The sequence below is a fragment of the Euleptes europaea genome, chromosome 15, assembly GCF_029931775.1.
Source record: "Euleptes europaea isolate rEulEur1 chromosome 15, rEulEur1.hap1, whole genome shotgun sequence".
Classification (NCBI taxonomy): domain Eukaryota; kingdom Metazoa; phylum Chordata; class Lepidosauria; order Squamata; family Sphaerodactylidae; genus Euleptes; species Euleptes europaea.
In genome coordinates, this window is record NC_079326.1 from 33,573,038 (window position 1) to 33,590,893 (window position 17,856).

The 17,856-nt window shown below is 40.7% G+C and overlaps 1 protein-coding gene across 1 annotated transcript in view; it reads right to left on the bottom strand.

The window, feature by feature from the left end:
• DPP4 (dipeptidyl peptidase 4) overlaps positions 1-17,856 on the bottom strand; it is an 81,733-nt gene that overhangs the window by 16,912 nt on the left and 46,965 nt on the right. The window contains exons 16-22 of the mRNA XM_056861178.1: positions 17,732-17,785; positions 15,967-16,085; positions 14,591-14,638; positions 12,708-12,806; positions 10,605-10,674; positions 5,968-6,162; positions 9-63 (exon numbers count right to left, since the gene is read on the bottom strand). Of these exons, the coding sequence (XP_056717156.1) occupies positions 9-63; positions 5,968-6,162; positions 10,605-10,674; positions 12,708-12,806; positions 14,591-14,638; positions 15,967-16,085; positions 17,732-17,785 (640 nt within the window). The remainder of the gene's footprint in view (positions 1-8; positions 64-5,967; positions 6,163-10,604; positions 10,675-12,707; positions 12,807-14,590; positions 14,639-15,966; positions 16,086-17,731; positions 17,786-17,856) is intronic.

Here is a 17,856-nt window from a genome sequence, read left to right on the forward strand (position 1 = left end):
ATACTTACCCAACCCCAAATAGCTATTCTCTTTGGATCAACAAAGTTCATTTTTGAAAATTCTCTATGAAGAAAAAAAAAAAAAAACAGAAGATACAGAAGGCATGCACCCCCACACAGGAGAAAACAATGATTTCAAGTACCTATCATTGGGAGAATGACATGCATAGATTGTCTCCTTCCTATGTAACAGCTGACAATCTGGCTTTAAAGGTTAGGGCAATAACCACTTGAGGGAGTGCAGGCAGCATGGTATAGACCAATCTCGTCAGATCTCAGAAGCAGGATAAGCCCTGGTTAGTATTTGGATGGAAAACCACCAAGGAATACCAGGGTTGCTATGCAGAGGAAGGCACTGTCAAACCTCCTCTGTTAGTCTCTTGCCTTGAAAACCCCATAAGGGGTCGCCATAAGTTGGCTGCAATTTGACAGCACTTTACACACACACACCCTAAATAACCACGTGAAATAATTCTAAGAGACCTCATCTGAAATTCACAAAATAGGCTGAATAAAACAGGCAAACCTCAAAGACAGACTTGTTTGACAATGGCACATTCATTCATATAGAATGATCAAGGACAGCAATGGCATATTAGAATATGGTAAGCAGGCTAAAGTAGTCTGAAGACACATGATGAAGTTTTGCTTATGAAGCTAAGGCATAACCTGCATGGATGACAGGCAGCTTGAGAATCATATTTAAGCCACTGAACTCTTTGGAAGAAAAGTGTATATTAGTAAAATATTCCTGAAAGTTTAGCTTAGCTTCATTCAAAAGACCTGGAGGTAGCAGGTGCTGTTTTCCATCATACCGCACAACCTTGGGTTAACATGAAAGTACAAATATCACACTCGATGCAATAGGTACAGTTGGAAGATAGCTGAGACAGCTTCTCAGCTATGGGCCTGGTCAGTGCCTGGATGGAAGTCCTGCATGATACCCTATGACAGAATAGGGATGCCAGCCTTCAGGTGGGCCCTGGGGATCCCCCAGAATTACAGCTCACCTCCAGACTACAGAGATCAGTTCCCCTGGAGAAAATGGATGCTTTAGAGGGTGGACTCTATGATATTATACCCTTCTGAGGTTCCTGTCCTCTCCAGGCTCCATCCCCAAATTTCCAGGCATTTTCCAACCTGTATCTGGCAACCCTATGATAGAAGAATAGTGGGACTAACAATGCAGTCCTAAGCAGACCTGTAGTGTTTCCAATGCAAGAGACAAGCAGAGGTGGTCTGCCATTGCTTGCCTATATGTAGCAACCGTGGACTTCCCTGGTGGTCCCCCATCCAAGTTCCAACCAGGGCCTACTCTGCTTAGCTTCTAAGATCTGATGGAATCAACCTAGCCTGGGCCATCCAGGTCAGGGCGAGCAGACTTAGAATGATGTAGCTCTGTATAGACCTGCATAGTAAGTGTATTAAAAAATAAAAATGTTCACACATTGTGAAACAGTGAAAACTCTTCATACTGCTTTTGGACAGGATGTTATTTTGTATAAAAATTATTTTATTATTTTAGTGGGATCACTTTGATTGAATCTATTTCACTGAAAACAACAGAGTGGCCACCATGGAAAACAGGACTCAATAATATTTTTAAAAATAAAATTAAGGTGTTTGTGTATATATTTTAGTACTCTAGATACATTCATAAGTGGAGAAAATAACTGAAGAATACAGCATGTTACAAAATATTTTTCCTTTGGATTTTCATCCTATAAAAGCCCCACATCAAAGACTTGCAGCAGCACCCAATTATGCTAATAAAAGAAATGCAAGTGTAAAATTCAAAGAGGAAAAAAGATTTGAGAAATATGAAAGGCAAACTTAAGGTTACTTTTCTGTGTTTTTCCCCCTCAAGTGACTTACAATGACTAGTAGCTGCTGAAAAAGATAAGTGACTGTTCCCATAGTGCAGTTCCTCTTATTTTCATTAATCTTTCAACAACATTGTGGATTATTATATTATCTTGTTGACAAGGACTACAATTCACCAACTACTTCAGCTAGCAGGTCAAAGCTCTGCGGACTTTATTGTATTCAAAAGGGAATGGAATACTTTGGGCTGGAATACAGGCTGAGGAGAAGTCAACTAAGCATTACAAACTTTCCTTTGGCTCTTGGTGCTCAACAATTCTGCAGACAATTTAACCCAAGCCAGCCACGGTGATTTCCATACCTAAACAGGTATAGATAAGCAGGTATAATTCAACGGTTATCTCTAATGGGAGGAACAATAAGCTGGTGTTCTGATGGCCACCACCTCTTGCTTACCAGAAGCTGGTCATACCTCCCCATTTAGAGAATCTGTACAGCTCAATTTTGCTCAGACAAGCCTGATAGGGATGATCTGATATGGGAGAAGTGAAAGGTCAGAATCGAAATACCTTGTAAAAACCCCGCCACCTCCTTCAGCCAAGACCCCTCAGAAAGAAAGTTCCCCCCTTTCTCTTTTGGACTTAGTTGTTTTAATAGGCACCACTTTTAGGACCTAAGTGCCAGGGGATCCGAAACTTGGGGAGTCTGAGAAAGGCACCTGGGTTCAGCCATTACACTGGAGAGTCCCAGGGGCAAGGGAGTGTGTTGGTGAAATTAAAATGGATTGCATGCAATCTCCCCGTGGCATATCTTTTTCAAGAACAAAAGACTTTCAAATGCTGAGGACATCACCCAATGTCCTCACACACCCAGAGGTGTCTGCCTAGCCCAGGTCAGTGACTCAATCAAGAAAGACACTCAGGTCATTAACTTGCCCTCAACCCCAATCTCAGAAGTAATTTTTTGCCTCTCCAGGGTCTTTGTGCCCATGCAGATCTGGCTCACAATAGCCAAATCAAAGTAATGTCCCCAATTTTTCCCACCAAACTATGACAGCAGTTAACTTTAAACGTGCCAATCTTAGTCAAGATGGACAAAACCCCACCGGACCCAGGACCTTCTGCCTTTAAAAGAAGGACTCCAAGCTCCAGCAAACTGTTCCTCAGGTCTCCAGTCCAGACCTCTGCTGTTCAGAACTCTGGTTTCCCTCTGAGAACCCCAGCTGCATTCTACAGGCTTTTCTCCCTGCTTTGCTGGCTCCTTGCTCTGCTCCTCAGACCTCTGCTGCACAGATCTCCAAAGCTCTTCAAATGGCAAGCCATATTTAAGATTGTATGCCACCTCTTGAATCTTCCCAATTTCCTCCCTTCTCCCTCTAATAAGGTGTGCTCTCTTGCTGGTGTATGTGTGTATGAGCGCTTGGGAAATCAGTTTCTAGGTGCTCAGTGTAGGCTGTCTGCATGTTTACTTTTTATATACAATAAAGTTATTTGTGTGTGTTTACAAACACTTCCACTCTCTCTTTCCTCGCATTTTATTTTGGGGTATCACTGCTGAGATCTACCTGGTATACATAGGCTACAAGATCTTGCATTATCCCTTTCTAGAATGCCTTCTATAGCTAATTCCCCTCCTCAGGGACCAGTTCAGGTAGCAACCTCTTTAGCTGGACCCTACCCACAGCTTGAAGACTGATTAGGCTGGTTTTTGTTCTCCTGAACATTTCAAGCCAGTGTTTCTTCAAAACACTAACATGGGGGAAGAATTTGCAAGGCTCTTCTTATTCCCCCCCATCTTCTAAGGCTTTCCTGCTAATGCCCCCCGGCCAGCATTTGTCAAGAGAAATGGTCACCTCTGTAGCAATCAACCTGATGTTTAGAGTTTGCCCACATCATAAATTTAAAGTGAAAGCCTGTTTATTGATGTGTCATCCAAGCGTTAAAAAAAATAACATGGGGAGAGTTCTATATTAAAAGCTTACAAACTCTTCTGCTATTCCCAAAATAAGATAAAGAGCCTGAGATTGCACCTTTGCATTTCAAAGTAATCTGACTTAACTGTGCTCAATCATGTCAGATGGGAGCGGGGAATCTTGCTCCTCTTTGAGAATCATCTTTCAGATCAAGTTCCTGATTGGCTTATACTGGTCAGGGGGTCAGTGGTCCAGTGTCCGAAGAAGTTAGCTCATAACCATCTGGCACAAGTTTTTCTAAGCATGGCCCAATAACACTATCAGGACCAGTAATGGGCCAGGGACCACCTTGATGCATCTCCTACCTGCTGCTTAGCTACTTTTGCTGATATGAAGAAGATGTAACCTGCTTGCCTTTAAGTTTGTAAGTGTATGTTAGGAAGCTAGATTTTGTTATTTCATTACACCTGCTTGTCCTTTGCCTTATGCTTAAGCCTGAACTTTGTTCTTTAATCTTTTCAATAAAGTCTGTTAATTTTATTGGTGTGTCCAAACCCAATTTTGGTCAAACTATCAGAAGGAGATTTATTCCAGGGTCTCAGGTTTGGGAACAGGGGAATCAAATAATCCTTGCAAGGATGTGGTGGGTTAGGACCCGCATCTCTGACAGCATTTTTTAAAACTTGCTTTCCTGGCTAGGCTCTTAAATTGGAAGACACTGGAGAAAAATACATGGAGGGCATTTACAAGAGAAATGGGTTGTGTGTGTGTAGATGTTGTGGCATACCCATTTCCTTTAAAACCAGCCATAGCTTTTTGTGATCCACACAGTCAAAGGTTTTGCTGTAATCTATGAAACACAAGCTGATTTTCTTCTGAAATTGGAAGACACTGGAGAAAAATTGCATGGAAGGCATTTACAAGGGAAATGGGTTAAGACCAAATAATCCTCCCTTTAAATGTCTCCCATCTTCACATTTCCCATTATCTTCACAGATTTCAATCCAATTCAGTCTATCCACTACAGTCAAAGAGCTAATGAACAGAATTTTCAATTCCTATAATTATATTGTAGGAATATTATCTATCAGTTTATAGTGGACAGCATGGACATATAGCTGGGATTCAAGGAATCTCATGACTAGTTCTGTATGCCCAAAGGCACTAGAGTACCTGTGTTTATTTAACAGCCACATAACAAAATGCTTTTGAAACTAACAGCGCATTTCTAAGCTTTAAGGGCAAAAGCCGTTAGGAGGCCAGGAAGGTGCTGTGATGGTGTCCGGGCCCCCAGGCAACTTACGCCGGCGTTAGTGGCCCAAACACCAGTAGGAAGACCAAGATGCTAGTTTCTGGCTGCTACCACAGCAGCGCCACCCTGGGACGCCAACAGGGCCTTCCACAGGCGTCCAAATGGTATCAAAGCCCACGCCGGCATCCTGGGAGGCGCTGGGCTGGGAGAGGAGCCGCCGTTAGGCAGCCTCCTAAGCCCTTTCGGGACGGGAAAGCCCCTTTTTTATTTTTTGCAAGGTACACCACCTTTTTAAGTGGCGTATCTCCCATGCAACCCCATAAAGGGTTGCACAGATTTTTTAAGCCACTTGGAGGTTTCAGCAGCCGTGTTGCCTCCAAAGACCGACGCAGGCATTCCTCTTAGGAATGCACTGTAAGCTGTGGCTCAGTGGTGGAGTATCTGCCTGGCATTCAGAAGGTCTCAGGTTCAATCTCCAGTATCTCCAGTTGAAAGGATCAGTTGATCCTCCAGTTGAAAGGATCTCCAGTATCTCCAGTTGAAAGGATCAGGCACAGGTGATATGAGAGACTTCTACCTGACAACTTGGGGAGCCAATGCCAGACTGACCTTCATGGACCAAGAGTCTGATTCGTTTATTTCAAGGTACACTTTCAAAAATATTTTATAATCAGTCATGGAGAAGTTTTGCTGTTCAAAGAAAAAAAATAAAAATTCCAGCATGGCATGTTTCAAGCACCTCCTTAGAGCTTAGTCACAGAATGAGAAGTAAACTAAAGAAGAACCCAGCTAAAAAGTATTTCCTTTCTATCACTGGTTCATTTTCCATTGGAACTATCTTTTTTACTGTCCTTCCTTACTGTTCATGACTTGTCTGCTAAAAAGGGAAGGAAATATTCTTGCCCATCCCATTTAGACGCTGACAAGCTAGGCAAAATAGCATAAGAGAAAGGGTTACTGAGAAACAAGCATCTGCTTACCTGGCTGCCAAGATCTGATCTTCTACTTCGTAGGTTCCAAGCCTTCGATTTATTGCATGCATGATTTCATCTCCTTGATAGCCACTCCCTCTGCCATCAAAACTAGCCACGATAATCTCTTCAGTGCTTGCAAGATATGTAGCCCAATTGATTCGATAGGAAAAATCGACTTTCTGACTACAGGGCCCTCCATACCTGTGAAAAAGAGTTTCTGGTGATTTTGTGCACGCTATTTCATTAAACCTTTCTTTCATAGTTAACAGGAAAATATAACCAAAGACAGTGTATTCAAAAACTACTCCCAGTTCTTATCAGCCTTCCAGAAGCTCTGCGAGATATTTTCATTTCAGCAATCTCTCCCCTTAAACATTAACAGATCAGCAGAAATTTTAATTTTCTTATTATATTTCAGAGCCTTAAGCATTTTATTCCAAATCTTTATATAGTCTTTATTTCACTAATGATGAAAACTGTTTAGTAGAAATGCACTGGAAGAAAGAAAGGAATACTTTTTTGGGGGAAGAGTAAAATTACAAACCCTTAATAAATAACACAAACACACACATATTTGCACAGACGACCTCAAGGCCAAACACTACTGAAAACAAAAATAGCTGACTGAGAAACATAACATTTATGTGCTAACACCTATCTAATTATTTAGGATTTCTATGAGTCACAGTGTTAGCCAGTTTTGTAAAATGTGATGGTTCATTGGTGCAGATGGAACAATGAAGTACCTATCTCTTCCCCATGTTAAATGTGGTCTTTAAACAACAATTTTTGAACACGTAATAATTAATTCTTAGCCCTGATGTAAAGCTGTTAATCATTTTCATTTTGGAAAAATATATATCAAAATTTAACCTAGCTGTCCACAGTGAAAGGTACAGTGTCAGATAATTGTTCCGAGATATCTGGGAGATCCAGTTCTTTGTTTGCCTTAGATTTCAGGAGAGACTTATGCCACAGGATCAGTCGTCCAAGTCACCTCCCAACTGTCTTTATCACAATGAAAGAGCAAACAGGCTCTTTCAGTAACCACCACAATGGCAGTTCTCAAGGGTGATGGATGTAATCGGAAATTCAGTGAAATACTAGGATCTCCAGAGAAGCATTCACACTTGCTAGTACTACAGCAATTCTGAATTTGCTTTTATGCACTATTCCTAAATTCATGTAACTGAAATATGCGTGGTATCATAAAACCATCGCCACTCTCAACTTTCCCACATGCTCCCGCCCAAGCAACTCCACCAAAAATCAGAAGAAACATTTCCATTGTTTGGAATTTTATTAAGGAAAGGGCTTGTTCATTAATGCTCATTGAAATGTTAAGTAGGCAAATAATTAATAATTCAAGCGATAATTATGTAACGCCATTAAGCTTTAAAAAATACAAATTAATAGGATCACAGAAAGCCTAAACAGTTGCAACTGACACATAATAGATTCCCCAGAGAGCCAATTTTCAGTAAATATAGAATATTTGCTTTTTATTTATTATGAACAGCAAATTTCTGTAATTTGCAATAAGAAGAAGCAAGGCAATTAATGCAAATGCATAAATATCTGCATAGTAGTGTGAGAGAAGAATGAAACAAAGAGCATATGTTCAGAGCTCAATGAATTTGTCTTTGTCAGTGTTTCTGAATTGCCTTTGCAGGTTCAAGATAAGGACAATAGGTTTTTACTAATTGTGAAAAACATAACAGTGCAATTTCCTAGTCCACGTTCATTTATTGTACAGTAAATATCAGTGGGTTATTGTTTTCTAGTTAGTTGTTGCCATAGCACATTGTGGGCTGGATCCAGAGATCGTACAAATGTCAGTGAGCGCCTTTCAATTGATTTTAATGGGCTCTGAACTACATCTCAAGAGAATTAACGAACAGCTGTTTTCGGCAGAATCCTGACTTTCTGCCCTTCAAGCTAATGAGCACCTCCTGTGTGCCCTTGTTTCCGAGTGACACCGGTAAATGTAAGGAGAAATCAACACCTTCTAGCAAAGGCGCATCTGAGAACTTACCGGAGGCGATTTCTCTTTGTTACCAGTTGGTTTTATACAGTCGACAAAGGCAAGCTCTCCCTTCCTTCACGCCCCACCCCAACAAACAATGTTCACAGAGGCTTTGCATATAAGGCAAGGGCTTTCTAGTGCATGTGTTGTTGTTTTTAAATCTATATTGTTCTATGTGATCATTCAAGCCAACACAGGTCCCCCTTCCATGTTTTCTTCTATTCAAATCATGATCTGATGTTAACATAAGTGACAGGAGAGAGACTCAAAGGCTATTTAAATTTCACAGATGAAATAACTTCGGCCTTGAAGAAGAAGAGTTAGTTTTTATATGCCGATTTTCTCTGCCACTTAAGGGAGAATCAAACCGGCTTACAATCACCTTCCCTTCCCCTCCCCACAACAGACACCCTGTGAGGTAGGTGGGGCTGAGAGAGAGTGACTAGCCCAAGGTCACCCAGCTGGCTTCATGTGGAGGAGTGCAGAAACCAAATCCAGTTCACCAGATTAGCCTCCGCCAGTCATGTGGAGCAGTGGGGAATCAAATCTGGTTCTCCAGATTAGAGTCCACCACTCTTAACCACTACACCACGCTGCCTCTTTAGGATAAGCAGAATAGCAGTCTTGAAAGTCAAAGTGAGTCACAGAAGCTCACGCACACAGCAGCCACACTATGGTTGGTCACTATATAAACCAATATGTAGACTCCTCCCAGGAGAAAGTGAGAAATGAGGAATCAAATCAAAATCTCAAAGTCAATTGGTTTAAACCTAGTCAAATATTGTCTTTGTATGATGCTAATCCTGTTATTGCCCTGACCTGGATGGCCCAGGCTAGCCTGATCTCGTCAGATCTCAGACGCTAAGCAGGGACAGCCCTGGTTAGTATTTGGATGGGAGACCACCAAGGAAGACCAGGGTTGCTGTGCAGAGGAAGGCACTGGAAAACCACCAGTCTCTTGCCATGAAAACCCCGAAAGGAGTTGCTTAAGTCGACTTGAAGTGAAGGCACTTTACACACACACACAATCCTGTTATTAGAAGTGCAACTGATAGATGGTGCACAATGACTAGGCCAAGTCCTCACAGAGAATGTGTATCTTGGTTGAACCAGTTCAGATGGCTGGAAAGGCCCAACATGATTTTCCGTATTGTAAAATCCACCACCACACAAAACCAGTTTGAGGAGACTTAGAATGATTTCTCCCAACTTCTATTTTTTATCATGGAGTTTTTCTATATGGAGAGGCACTCACTCATGTGAACCCTTACTGAATTCTGAAGTGGTACAGTCTAGGCCCTTACAGCATAAGTGAGAACAAAGCACAGGTCACTGAACAACTCCAAGCTTGTGAGTCACTGCCAGTAGGGCATTAAGAATAGATGAGAGATTTCCCCTACAGCACACTGCTTCCTAGTGAAAAAAGATAGTTAGCCTACTTTGGGATTTACAGCGTTTAGCTAATACTTTAACTAGTGACCACTCATTAATCCTTCCTGTGCCACGTACAAACAAAACAAAAGAGGGACCTATAAGGACTTGCAGGGATGGGTTGCTAGACAACCCAAGATGAAGAAGAAGAGTTGGTGTTTATATGCTGATTTTCTCTACAATGAGAATCAAACCGGCTTACAATCTCCTTCTCTTCCTCTCCCCACAACAGACACCTTGTGAGGTAGGTGGGGCTGAGAGAGTTCAGAGGGAACTGTGACTAGCCCAAGGTCACCCAGCTTGCTTCATGTGGAGGAGTGAGAAAACCAACCAGGTTCACCACATTAGAATCCGCCACTCATGTGGAAGAGTGGGGAAAAAAAACCCAGTTCTCCAGATTAGAGTCCACCAATCTTAACCACTACACCACACTGGCTCCCCACGCTGTTGGTCAGGGGTGCAGACTGCAATATCTCCTTACACAGAGATATCATTTGTTGTTGTAGGGAGGGTTTATCAGGCTGGGTTTTTTTAAACTTAATATTATTGTGCAAACTTTGGAATTACCTTAGGTTTCCTGAAAAATATAACCTAGCCCTCAGGCACCTGCAAAGTTTTTAACCTACATTGAAGGGCCACCCATCTCTATTAAATATAAGTTTAATAAACTCAATGTTTCAGTGTTGTCAGGAGTATTTGCCTAGTTCACTGTTATTCAGCATGTGTTTCTTTTTTGCCTTCTCCCATTCTTCATGAAAGAAAGAAATAGGCATAGAAATGCTAATCAGCAGTCAAAATGTAAAGTCTGTTAGAACTGTTCTGCTTGAATCATCATGATCTCTCAAATCAGTTGAGAGTGATTATTCCATCCACCCACACAATCTGCACGCCAAGGGTAAGTTGAGAAGCATTCTTGGGGACTGTTTCTGTTTCTTCTAACGACTGGAACATCACCAATGTTTAATGGCAATATTTTTTGCAGTACGTAATAGAGCTTAAGTAGATACGTTACATATTGAAAGGACAAAAAAAAAGAAATCGAATACAATTTTGAAACTCAGTTGTTGTTTTTTAAAGCCAGTTTTTCGAAACAGGCTGTTGAAAACAGAGGTGTTTCTGTTTGCCCTGATTTACTGATGCAATCAGAAACCTTTGAAAGAATATGGTAACATTTTCTTGGACTTACACATCGATGAGTAGAGGATATTGCTTTGATTCATCGAAATGAGGAGGTAAGGTCATCTGGTACCAGAACGCTGGAAGGAAGAATAAAAAGTTATCACTGATACAAACAAATAATTAACAGATGAAATATGCCCCTCACTGAGGAGTAAACTTTATTTGGAATCAGTTAAAATCTCCGCGTGAAACACAACCCTGGTAAATTATTACATAACAAAACACCAGTTTCAAGGGGATTTTTGTATCGAAATTCTCCAGATTCAAGTATCTGGTCACTAGTTTTCAGTTTTCTTCCAGCAGAAAATGTCTACAAATACATTGTCTGAAATTAAAATGTAGAAAGATGACCAGGAACTTATATACTAATACTAGGGGAACAGACCGAAACAGGTCTGCCCAGAAACAAGTCCAATTTTATTCAACAGGGCTACTTCTTGGGAAGTGTTCTTAGGCTTGCAGCCTATGCTTAAGGACAGGAGTTGAGAAAACACTTGGGGAAAGGCTTGAATCTCAGTTTCTCATGGTCCCAATAAGAACCGAGCTCATTACACACCTGATTTTTAAAGACTTCCAGCAACTGTTAACTATTAAAAATCTAATCCAACTAGCTTTATAATCTTTTTATAATAAGTGCCATCAAGTCACAGCTGACTTAGGGTGATCCCTTGTGGGAATTTCAAGGAAAGACAAACAGAGGTGGTTTGCCATTGTCTGCCTCTGCGTAGCAACCTGGTTGTTCTTGGTGATCTCCCATCCAAATACTAACACTTCTTAGCTTCCAAAACCCGATGAAAATGGGTTAGTCTGTGCCACCCAGGCCAAGGCATTACGTAGGGTATCAGTAATTTATGATGGGCTACTCCCTGCTTGCACAAGGAAGCTGGCTTTTAATTCTTCTAATGGCTTTTGGAAGCAGACAGCAGGCTGACCACCCTCAATCTATATTTTCTTATACGCAAAAATCAAACATAACTACAATGCATTTTAGGGCATTTTCAATCTGCACAGAACAGGATATTAATACTTCAGAAAACAATGGCTTGTAAACTACTAAATGAAATTAAAATGATGAATTATGAACAGGTGTTGTAGAAAGCAGAACACAAGCAGAATACAAGTACCAAAAATCTGTAGTGGCTTTGTGTGATGAAAAGTATAGTGCAAGTAAAAGACAAATGAAATTATGGCTGGATAATCTAACAATGAAACATGAGAATAAACATGTTATATTTTAGGTAAAACTAGTGTGGCTCATGTGGTTGTCTTTACTATAGGGACCCTTTCAGGAGGGGCAAGATTCTTAGCAATACAGTTCAATACAGATGTTCGATACAGTCATTGCAAAATTGAGGGGGAGACCTCTGTGTGTTTTAACAGCACCTAGAATACTATGTCTCATAATATTTGTAGCAATGTAATTCACACTGATCAAACAGCCACCTTTTCCTTTTAAACAAATGGAATGCCATCAGCATCTAGTTCATAGGTCTGTATTAATAATTAATCACAGTAACAAGTAGTTTGAAATATGGGGGAAAGTCATATCCCCTTTCTGAATAGGATCCCTGCTTTTGCCGAGGATCACAGTGTTAGTATTAGGTTGTTAACTGGCATTAGAAAATATGCTAAACTTAAACATATAGCCCTGTCCAGCAAAACAAAGGAATTTGTCTTACCTATGAGCTCCTACCCCGGCAGCAAGGAAAAAAAGGATTAGAGAAAAGATGAATATGCAAGTGATAAGCAGAAAACCAAGTTTATATTTCAAACTGTGCTGCAAAATCACAACTTTTGCCCAAGTAAAAATGTTATGGCAAAGGAAAAAAAGAAGCTCAAAGATGCATACACACGGGAAAAACAAAGAGAGTACGTGCACAATGTCCAAAAACACAGACAGTAGAAAGAGAAAAACATAAAACTACGTAAGAGTCTTGTGGCACCCATGAAGACTAAAATTTTATTCCAGCATAAGCTTTTCATTGAGCCCAGTCTGTGACTAATACATCCCCAAATTAGGACTCCACAAGGATATTCTAAACATATACCTATTTCCTAGAAATGATGTGTTTAAAATTGGATTGTTGTTATGATTTATTTGTAAACTTACTCTTGCCATGCAGTGCAATGGTGCTGGTTGTTTTGGAGGGCATCTGGATATTCTTCAATTTATTGTTAAGATCATGATTGTCTTCCAATATTTTAATATCTAAAAAAAAAAAAGATAAGGCAATTGAACTTGTTAATGGATAGAGAACCCTTTCTTAAATTCTATGGAACCCTGGAAAACGTCATTCAAAACAGATCAGACATTCCTCCCATGCCTTATTGAATAATTAGGAGCAAAATTTGTAACATGTTGTTAAAGTGGTACCCAAGGTAAGTTAAGTTATTGCTATCCAAATTATTCAATAAGGCAAGAGAGAAGAGTAAGAGATATTGAGTCTCCTTCACAGGCACATGCAGCAGTGTGGGAACCAAAACAACCCAGTTTATGCCCATATACAAGGGCGGGAGCAACCATCAAGTGATTGGCCCCGATGATATATGGCTGCTTCATTCACCCACTTTTGGATGCCATGAGATCATTTAAGAGGAAAAGGACTTGCAGATCCTTTCTGTAGATGTGTCAACAGATATGCCAAGTGGAGACTGGTACAAACCTTAAAGAGGCCCAGGAAACTGTGAAGGCAACTCTGTATGTTTATTAAGTGTGGATCATGTAACTTTTCACACACTTCTACTTTCCTCATTGTACATGTAGAGCATTCGCCCTCTCTAACAATGGGAAATTTCCTGGGTGCATCACCTTAAATACACATATGAAAAAAGGACCACTAATCCCTTGCTTGAACCACTAGAAATCCTTTCCACATTTCACTTCAGAGCCTTTAGCCAACACCTTTCTTCACTTTTGTGAACATAACTTTGCAATCTTAAAAGATATAAAGGAGTTATTTCCATTTAACTGCTTGTTTGTTTGAATTAATACCAATTCCTGAATTTGAGATACTTGATACATTTGCATTTTAACTCATTCTGAAAGCCAGATCCTGCATCTCTCACTATGATTATTACCATGCAGTCATGTTATTAACTGCAGCGACAAAGTGTTTATAAACTGCTTTCCGCAAGGGTTCATATACTTCCCTAGAGACTTCTGTGCCAACCTCAGCATTGTTCTAGAAACAAAGTATGCAAACAAGAAGAGGGATCTTCTTTTCACTGCAGTGGAAATGGCTACCTGGGGCTGCCTCCCAGGTAATTCAGTGGGCCGTACTTCGAAATAAGCATATATAGGACTGAGATGAAATATATTAGGAATTATCCGCAGAAGGAAATGAAGTTCACAGAGGAGAAAGGGACATGGGAACAGTAAAAGAAACAACATTCTGAATATCCTTTTCTCAATACTGTCCCCTTCAAAAAACTTGAAAAAATAATAATCCCACAGCATTTAAGACCTCATACATCCCACAGAAGTGGCGCTGCTGCTACTACTCTGATTTCCTTCCATAGTCTGTGGTATCTAGCCAATCGAACTAGAGACTCTAGAGTCTGTGTGGTGTAGTGGTTAGAGTGTCAGAGTAGGATGGGCGAGACCAAGGTTTACACCTCCACTAATTTCATTGGGTGATGTTGTGCCAGTCAATCTCTATCCTCTCAGCCTAATTTACCTCACAGGGTTGCTGTGAGGTCAAACTGGGGTGGGAAGAACTATATTGGTTGTTCCTTGGAAGAGGGGCAGGACAAAAATGTGGTAAAGGCAGCCACTTCTTGCCTTCCACTGAATTATACTGACAGATTTACAGATCAGATTCATGTCTCTAGCCATGCAATCCTATGCAGTTACTCTAGTCTAAACCAACAAAAATCACTGGACTCAGACTAGAGTTCATCTTCACAGGACAGCACTCTGAACCATTCTACTGAAAGAGTACTTACGGACATATGGAGTACTCCTAAAACAAGCTATTAATAAACCAAACATACCTTTATCTGTAGTGCTGTTTCGCAAGGTGAAATAGGGCAGGCCGGGACCTGTTGTGTACAGAGTGTTACAATACAAATGCTTTTAAAAAATATTTTTTAATAAAACAACTTGCATGATTTGAGTACAAACACCACCATAAAATGTAAGCTATAGGAAATCTGAAGCATACACAGACCTTTGAGGCCACAATCCAATGCAGGATTTAAAGTACATTTCAGTTTTTGCTTTAAGTGCATTCATATCAGTGCATTACAACTCTGTTATTTAAAGCACCATTACTGTTACTTTCATCATTTTTTATTAATATTTGATATAATCTTAAACGTTTCTATTGGCCCATGAGAAATATAAAGCAGACTCTCTGTCAGGGGATCTTGGGTTTTAACCAAAAATTACAGCCCACTCGAACAGTCCTAATAAGGGTATAGTTCCGCTGTATACTGCATTGGTCAGGCCGCACCTGGAGAATTGTGTGCAGTTCTGGAGGCCTCACTTCAAAAGAATGGAGTGGGTGCAGAGGAGAGTGATGAGGATGATCAGGGGCCAGTAGACCAAGCCCTACAAGGAAAGGCTGAGGGAGTTGGGAATGTTTAGTCTGGAGAAGAGGAGATTGAGGGGGGGACATGATTGCTCTCTTTAAGAATTTGAAGGACTGTCACTTAGAGGAGGGCAGGGAGCTGTTCCTGTTGGCAGCAGAGGATAGGACTCGCAATAATGGGTTTAATTTGTGGGCGGAAAGGTATCAGCTGGATATTAGGGGGGAAATTTACAGTAAGAGTTGTTCAACCGTGGAATCAGCTACAGAGAAAGGTGATGAGTGCCCCCTCACGGGCAGTCTTTAAGCAGAGGCTGGACAAGCACTTGTCAGGATTGCTCTAGGCTGATCCTGCACTAAGCCGGGGGTTGGACTAGAAAGCCTATATGGCCCCTTCCAACTCTATGATTATATGATTTCAAGGGTATAATTTGGCTTGGTGGTAGAAAGTTTACTGTAAAGTTGCCTGTAGGTGATGGACATTCAGAGATGGTTTGCCATTGCCTGCCTCTATGTAGCAACCCTGAACTTCCTTGGTGGTCTCCCACCCAAGTACTAACCAGGGCCAACCCTGCTTAGCTTTTGACATCAGGCTAGGCTGGAAAGTCCAGATTACGGTGAGTTTGGCTTAGAATTGCTTTATAAGTCTGGGACCTCATCTAGTAAGCCATTCAGGCATCCAAGACAATGCATGCTCAAACCACAGAGCTCTCTTCAGGCCCATAAGGGAATCCAAGTGGCCTCTCTGGTAGGTAACCAGTAGGCGGCATTTGGATTAGCCAGGCCAGATCTAAGCATTAAATACTGGATCATATTTCTATTAGCTTTGTTTGTACTCACCATGGCAATTCAGTTTATAATATGTTGCATCTGTACTGAAGGTGGCAGAATAATACTGACAACTTTCTTTGGGTAGATCACAACTGATGCATGACTTTGAGAAAGTTCCAATGTCCACCCTAGAAATTTTTTTAAAAAATTATTTGAAAGATTCAATAAAAATTCAGAAATCTTCATTCAATCATAATTTTTTGTCAAGAGTCCACACACAAATTAATGGAATTAATGTCCCTTCCTGTCAAAATATTACACTCCCTGAAATCATAATCATATTAGGGTTTGTTTGTTGGTTGGTTGGTTTGCTTGTTTGCCTTGTCAGATACAGCATTCCACAAGGATTAACTGGGGCAGGATTCTATTACTAATTCAAGTTATAAATTCAGTTATAATCCCAAACCCTTCTCAGCATACCTAAGTGAAGTCATCTTCCATTTCCTTCTGGCCTGCTGTTCTTCACGTTTAGCTATGGGGTTTTCAGCTCAAGGTCGATGATTTACAAAGAATGGTTTGAATGCTAAAACTATTCTCCACAACATTTGTAATTCCTTTTTGTGTTGCTATATGTACGTTGGAAAAGTTATCCTCTTCACTCCTATAACATGATAACTCATTAGAGAATTCTACGTCAACCTCCCTTTTATTTTGGATATCACTCACTTCTTTGAATATAGGGCTCATTCCCAAACACATCCGTCTAGCTTACCTATGGCACTGTCACAGGTCTATCTGTCAGGCATTACTCAGTTCTCTCATACTTAGAAAAACATGTAGCAACAAAAACAGCAACAACAACAAAGTGCCGTCAAGTCACAACCCACTTATGGCAACCCCTCATGGGGTTTTCAAGGCAAGAGATGAGCAGAGGTGGTTTGCCATTGCCTTCTTCTGCATACCAATCCTGGTCTCCCATCCAACTTCTAACCAAGGCCAACTCTGTGCAGCTTCCAAACGCTGACAACCAAAGACATGAAATTTCCCAGTAAACAAAGGCTATTAAATATTTCCCCATTTTCTGCCATACAAAACACATTCCTGAGAGGAATCATCTCAGGGAATGCAGCACGGTAGAAGCCAATCTCATCAGATCTCAGAAGCTAAGCAGGGTTGGTACTTGGAAAGGAGACCACCAACCTCTGCTTCTCACTTCCCTTGAAAGCCCCTTGCTGGGGTCGCCATAATTCATGTGGCTTGACAGCATTTTACACACACAATGAGGAATCCTATTCAACTACCACAAAGGTAAACTGTACATACTCTACAGTCACGCCAAACCTAATTCTCAGAGACAATCTAATATTTGAGCATGATCCTGCCCAAGTCACAACATACTGTCACATGTTTATTGGGAAGGGCCATAGCTCAGTGGTAAAGAATCTGCTTTGTATGCAGTAGGTTTCATGTTCAATCCCCAGCCTCTCCAGTTAAAAGCACAGATAGCAGGAAATATGAAAGATCTCGACTCAAGACCCTTGTGATATGTTGGCAGTCAGAATAGACAAGACTGGCATTGCAGACCGATGGTCTGGCTCAGTATAAGGCAGCTTCATGTACCCCCCAGTCCTGTACTTTATTTTTTATCTGTAAAGCATATAGAGTAATAGCTCAAAACATTACTTTAGAAGGTTTGCATAAAAATTAAGGGGGGAAATATCATTTTAGTTTAGTGCTAAAAATGCTAGTTTATTATTGATTGGCCCTATATTTTTTCTTTTTGTTATCATGAGGATATTGGGCACAGCACAAACATGGATAAAAGGCATCTTACTTATAAAGATTTCTTCCACCTGGCTTGCCTTCCAATTCGTTACTTATGAAATATCTGTAAAGTAAGCAAATAAATTATTTACGTAACTTCCCAGTCACCTTTCCAATACAGATTGTCCAAGATGT